Genomic DNA, 5,765 nt, shown 5'->3' with positions numbered 1-5,765 from the left:
AAGGGAATCGGTCAAAAGATTCCCTTTACCCAACTACTGCTTCAATTTTAATTGCACTGTCCACAAGGCCCAAGGCTCATGCCTCTCTGCTCGGTTGAGTGGTTATTGTTCATGATAGAAACAAAAGCATCACCATGGTCCTATGGGGATCTATTATTATTATTATTATTATTTTGGGTTGGTGAGCTCTTGATCACTATTAATTGAACTCTACAGACGTCTCTCTTTAACACGGAAGAGAAGAATCTCAACAAGTCCTAAGAAACAGAAACAGAAGCAGAACCACCCCAAAGCCACCATGGAACAGCAGAAGAAACTCCAAGAGGATGAAGATGCTTGTGTGTATGCAATGCAATTGGCAAGCTCTTCAGTCCTTCCCATGGTGTTGAGATCGGTTGTGGAGCTTGGAATTCTGGAGATCATCACTAAAGCTGGTCCATTAGGAACAGAAATCTCACCTTCTGATATAGCTTCTCAGCTTCCTACACAAAACCCAGATGCAGCAGTAATGGTTGATCGTGCCCTTCGGCTCCTAGCCAGTTATTCAGTTGTGACTTGTTCACTGAAGACACACGAGGATGGGCGGATTGAGAGGGTCTATGGCCAGGCCCCGATCTGCAAGCTTTTCCTTCCAAATGAAGAGACGGGATCCTTGGAAAAGTTAATGCTTATGCATCAAGACAAGGTCCTCATGCATGGCTGGTGAGGATCATATTGAATCCATCCCCCCTTTTCCTCTCTTCTCTTTCCTTTTCCCTTTGTTTAATTAATTGGTTTATTTTGGATGAATAATCTATTTGAAAATGATGTACACAATGTCTGGTATTAGTATAGGTTCTTTCACACTCTTTCTTATTTGACACTTTCTTTCCTCCTTGATCATGTGGATCTTTTTTTACGAATCGTGAGACACATTCCCTTCCATGCATCTATTGACTTGACGTGAAAGATGCCAATATATTAGATATAGATAGACTTACCTCAATACTTGTTCCATGGGCACAAACCAACAACATATATAGCGCCTATGGAACCCTCATTCCCTAAGTCCATAATCTAAACTGCCTTATTCTTTTACCTAAGCATAAAGAAGAAATAAAAAAGGGTACATTATTAAGCCATCTTCCATATGTCATTCTGTTGATTGTTGAGCATAAAAAACTAGATAGTAAAATAATAAGAAAATTAAAATAAAAAATTCAAAAATGTGTACATAATTTAATACTGAGATGGTGTTTCCTGTCGCAAATCAGAGTCTACGCGACAGCTGGCAAAGCCAATGAGCACCCCCTTCTAGTGATTCAATCAATTACGGATAGAGAGGTCATTTCATAAGGAAGAAGAGAGATAGAGAGGGGTGGGGTGCTAGCATAGCCAAGTTTAACTTGCTGAATTTTGTCATATATCACTAAATTTGACTTGACAAGGTTTAATTCATGGAGTCTTCTTTATCACAAGCCAGCCAATAATATATTGGGCTGAAGATAAATTGGTTGTTGTTATTAAAAATTTACTTGTGTTTTATTATGTAGGTTCCATATGAAAGAAGCCATTCTAGAAGGTGGAATCCCATTTCACAATGAATATGGAATGTCAGCATTTGAATATCAAGGTGTGGATCCTAGGTTCAACGTGCTTTTCAATGAGGCAATGGAAGGTCAAACTATCATTACTATGAACAATCTTCTTCAGGTATACAAAGGGTTTGAGGGACTAAACTCAGTGGTCGATGTTGGTGGTGGATTTGTTGTTGCCCTTAAAATGATCACTTCCAAGTATCCATCAATCAAGGGTATTAATTTTGATTTGCCTTACGTTGTTGCAAAAGCACCATCCCATCCAGGTAATTTTTTTTTTTATTATATTATTTATTTATTTATTATTATTTTTTTTTTGACTTACAGTCAACAAAGTATATATTAAGTACACAAGAGAATGGTACAAGGATTAAGGTCTAGGGATCCCTAGAAAACAAGATACTGTTCCACCTACAGCATGACCATCAGCAGAAGAGGCACCCTTGATAGCCCAAACGTAAAGCAAAAAAGCTCAAGGAAACCTATATCGGGTCTACCCTGGGCGTCCCACCCTATATCTTCCATAATGCCACTAAGAGGGGAATCTCATATACTTGAACTGCGATGTCAAAGAGGCTTTCTTGGCTAAACAATAAGCCACCACATTACTACTCCCTGTAACATGATATAAGGTTTAGAAATTCCTTTTTTTTTTTTACTTCATTATTATGTGCTTACTTTGAGATTTTGGTGCACAGGTGTGGAGCATGTTGAAGGTAACATGTTCGAAAGTGTTCCAAAAGGGGATGCCATTTTTATGAAGGTGAGTTTAATTTGCATGGATTAATTGTCTTAATTTGTGTCCTTAATTAAATAGATTGTAGTGTTTGGTGACATACTAATTAATTAATTAATTAAAATTTATGAATGAATTGAACTTGTTTTGCAATTGATATTGCATGATTGGAGTGATGAACATTGCTTGACAATTTTGAAGAACTGCTATGAAGCATTACCAGAAGGTGGGAATGTGATCATCGTTGATGCGCTTCTTTCAGAAGCTGCGGAAACTAACCATGTAGCTCAAGCTGGATATCAAATTGGCAATTTAATGATGATGATAAATCCTGGAGGAAAAGAAAGAACTGAGAAAGATTTTGAAGCTCTAGCCAAGGGTGCTGGGTTTCGTAGTTATCAAGTGATTTGCCCTATAATTAACCTTTGTGCTATCAAATATGTAAAGTAAGACATGCAAGTTTTCATTCGTTGGTTACAATAGACACCCATTGCTTGTTTGTCTAAACTTTTCATAGGTGATCCTTTTTATTGTACAAGATGCCAGTTTTTCTTCGGTTGGAATAAGCACTCATTGCTTGCTTGTCTAATCTTTTCATAGATGATCCTTTTTGTTGTTCATTTTCCCAATCTTGTCACAACTAGGGATCTCAAGCTTCTTGTAATATTATCTTTTGTCATCGTTATAATAGAAACATTCTCTCTCTCTCTCTCTCTCTCTCTCTCTCTCTCTACATGCATGAGGGCAGTTGGGTCTTCTCACCATTGGAATTACAGGCTTAATTAATTACTAGGGTTGATTAAATAGGTGAGAGTCAAATTACATACTAGGTTCAGTTCATTCAACAATTTAGGGATATGCTGGCCCAACCCATTACAGATTAGGGTTTCGGGTCAAGACAATATTATATATAGTAGGTTTTAAGTCCCCACATCTATCGTTTGCTCTCCTCCACTTTGCCATGAAAGTAAGGAAACTCAAGGAGGTCTGAGGGGCTGTAGAAGATCCATAGTCGAGAGAATAGATTTGTGAAGAACTACATTATTTTCGCCATCGACAACTCAGGTGCAAGGTACACATTGATTCTTCATGTTTTGATTCAATATTGTATTCTAGTTGTTTGCATGGGAACCAAATAGGGTCCATTGTGAAACCCTAAGAGTCTAACAAGTAGTATTAGAGCAACCCATATGGATATAGAATTGATTGGTATAATATATTTTTAATTTACAATGTACAGCACCATTGAGTTTATGGAGGTCTTCCATTGGAAAGAACTTTAATTTTTAGAGAATCTATTCCAATACTTTAATTTTGACATGTTAATGTAATACCAAAAAAAAAAAAAAAATTGCAAGAGAAGAGCCCAGAGCCAAAGTTGTAGAGCAAAACGCCTTTGTGAGTAAGCACCTTGTGCACCATAGAACGCCCCAAAGTTGGTCATGGATAGGAGTTATGCATTGCTTGAAACAAAAAAAAAATAATACAAATAAGTTGCAGGTGGTGGTTGGGAGAAGAAAATTAGTTGGCACCAGGCAAATGGATTGAAGGTGTGGAAAAGGCATTTATGATACTGGGTTACACTGATAAACAGAAGATAATTTGTGCCATTTACCAGTTGCAGGATGAAGCCTATGCATGGTGGAAAGCTACAAAGCCTATACTGACAGCTACTCATCCCAATCCCACTTGGGAGCAATTTGTTGAGGCTTGTTATGGGAAATACTTCCCAGAGAGTGTGAGGGGCAGAAAGGAGGTAGAGTTCATGGCTCTAACTCAAGGGCCAAGTCTATTCTTGAATATCAGCAGAAGTTTGAGGAGAGGTACTATTTTGCACCAGAGCGTGTGAAATCATATAGAGCCAAGGCCAAGAAGTTTGAAAGAAGTCTAAGCCCGGGGATTGGTGCATTATTAGTTGAACACCAGTTGCAGAATTTATGCAGAGGTGGTTCAAATAGCTAAATCTATAGAAGACAAACAAAGAGAAAATTACCAAGCTCAAGCAGTAAGGAGAGTAAATACACCATCTGGTGGCAAAGATTTCATTAGGGTAATTAGATGACCCTACACTACTCCTGCACCCTAGTTCGGCAGACTAGAAGTTGGCTAAGTATTGCAACAACCTAGGCCAGCAATAGTGGTACCTCAGCAAGTGGGTTCACCTCAGTGTTTTAGATGTAATCAATTTGGGCATATGGCTAGATCATGTCCCCAGAAGAAGCGGTGTTTCTTGTGTAACTAGCTTGGGCATATGGCCAAGTATTGCTCCCAGACAATGTTAGAAGACTCATATATGAGTCCCTCAACCTCAAATACTAGTCATCCGGTTCAAATGCGACAAAGTATCAGAACACAAGGAGGGGTTTTCGCAAATGACAACGGAAGCAGCCAAGACTACATATGAGGTATTCATAGGTATGTTGTCGATATGGATGAAATTTTCATATAAATTGCTGAATACCTGGTGCATCCCATTTATTTGACACTCTCATATGCATTAATGGAATTTGATGCATCACTTTGTTGTATCATTAATGCATGCTGCTAAACTGCATAAGTTAAAGAGGCTGGCACACAAGTTGATAGTTGGGTATCCTACTAGTGGGGATACGAGTTACCATTTTCCATCCAAGCCCTTGGACAGGACCTGATAACTCAATTGATTAAAGTTAAATATAAAGGAGTTTGATGATTGTACTGGACATAGTGTGGGTAACCGCCTACAGAGCTTGTGTGCGGTGTGTAGACTTGTTACCTAAGAAAGCAATGTGAAGAAGGCTAAAAAAGTAGTGTTGTCAGCACCTAAGGTGAAGAAGATGCTAGGCAAGGGTTGCGAAGCATACCTAGACTTCGCAATGACCTAAACATTAAAGCTACACTATAAGTATAGAATTTGTAGAAATAAGGATAGAGTGGTGTCAGTATCAGGAAATATTAATTCCAATTGACATTACACAAGTAATATCCTCCAAAGATTCCAGACATGACCCCTTTATTTCACTGACTATCCTTGAGCCATGGAAAAGGGTAATGATGAGTTCATCTGCAGTTACCGTTGATCAGGAGTGGTAATCAATAGCGACCTCGGCCGTGAGTACCAAAAAGGTAGATAAAGTAGTATGAGTGTTCTCCTTGTAAAGAAGTGAGAATGGAATTGGAAAATTGATACCTACAATATTGTGCCACCCAATAGATCCAAGGTTGATCAGTAGCAATACTGGATCGAAACGATATGCTCAGTAGATGGAAAGTGGCATAGTGAGAAAGATAATAGATCCAAATGAGTAAACTTGAGATCAAGTTGTATGGGTGATTTAAAGGTTAAAAAGAAAAAAAATTATGAAGACATTTGTGAATATTTAAATTTTATAGGCCATTCAATATCTGGATAATATGATCAAATAATATATGTCTGAGTATATGCAGAAAACATATGAATGTTAAAACATGAT

At 38.0% G+C, this 5,765-nt stretch overlaps 1 protein-coding gene across 4 annotated transcripts; it reads left to right on the top strand.

The window, feature by feature from the left end:
* The first annotated feature begins 234 nt into the window (after positions 1-234).
* Positions 235-3,027, top strand: LOC122061385 (caffeic acid 3-O-methyltransferase-like). Of its 4 annotated transcripts, none has more exons than XM_042624630.1 (4): positions 235-702; positions 1,533-1,843; positions 2,276-2,340; positions 2,515-3,027. In XM_042624630.1, the coding sequence occupies exons 1-4, from the start codon at positions 299-301 to the stop codon at positions 2,761-2,763; spliced, it is 1,029 nt and encodes a 342-aa protein (XP_042480564.1). In that variant the 5' UTR covers positions 235-298; the 3' UTR covers positions 2,764-3,027. The 4 variants fall into 4 exon arrangements, with proteins under 4 accessions (XP_042480564.1, XP_042480566.1, XP_042480565.1 ...); XM_042624632.1 differs by having other exon boundaries at positions 2,537-2,692; XM_042624631.1 differs by having other exon boundaries at positions 2,528-2,692.
* Positions 3,028-5,765: the final 2,738 nt, after the last annotated feature.

The sequence above is a fragment of the Macadamia integrifolia genome, chromosome 14 (genome assembly GCF_013358625.1).
Source record: "Macadamia integrifolia cultivar HAES 741 chromosome 14, SCU_Mint_v3, whole genome shotgun sequence".
Taxonomy (NCBI): Eukaryota; Viridiplantae; Streptophyta; class Magnoliopsida; order Proteales; family Proteaceae; genus Macadamia; species Macadamia integrifolia.
This window is presented reverse-complemented; position numbering and strand designations above follow the sequence as displayed.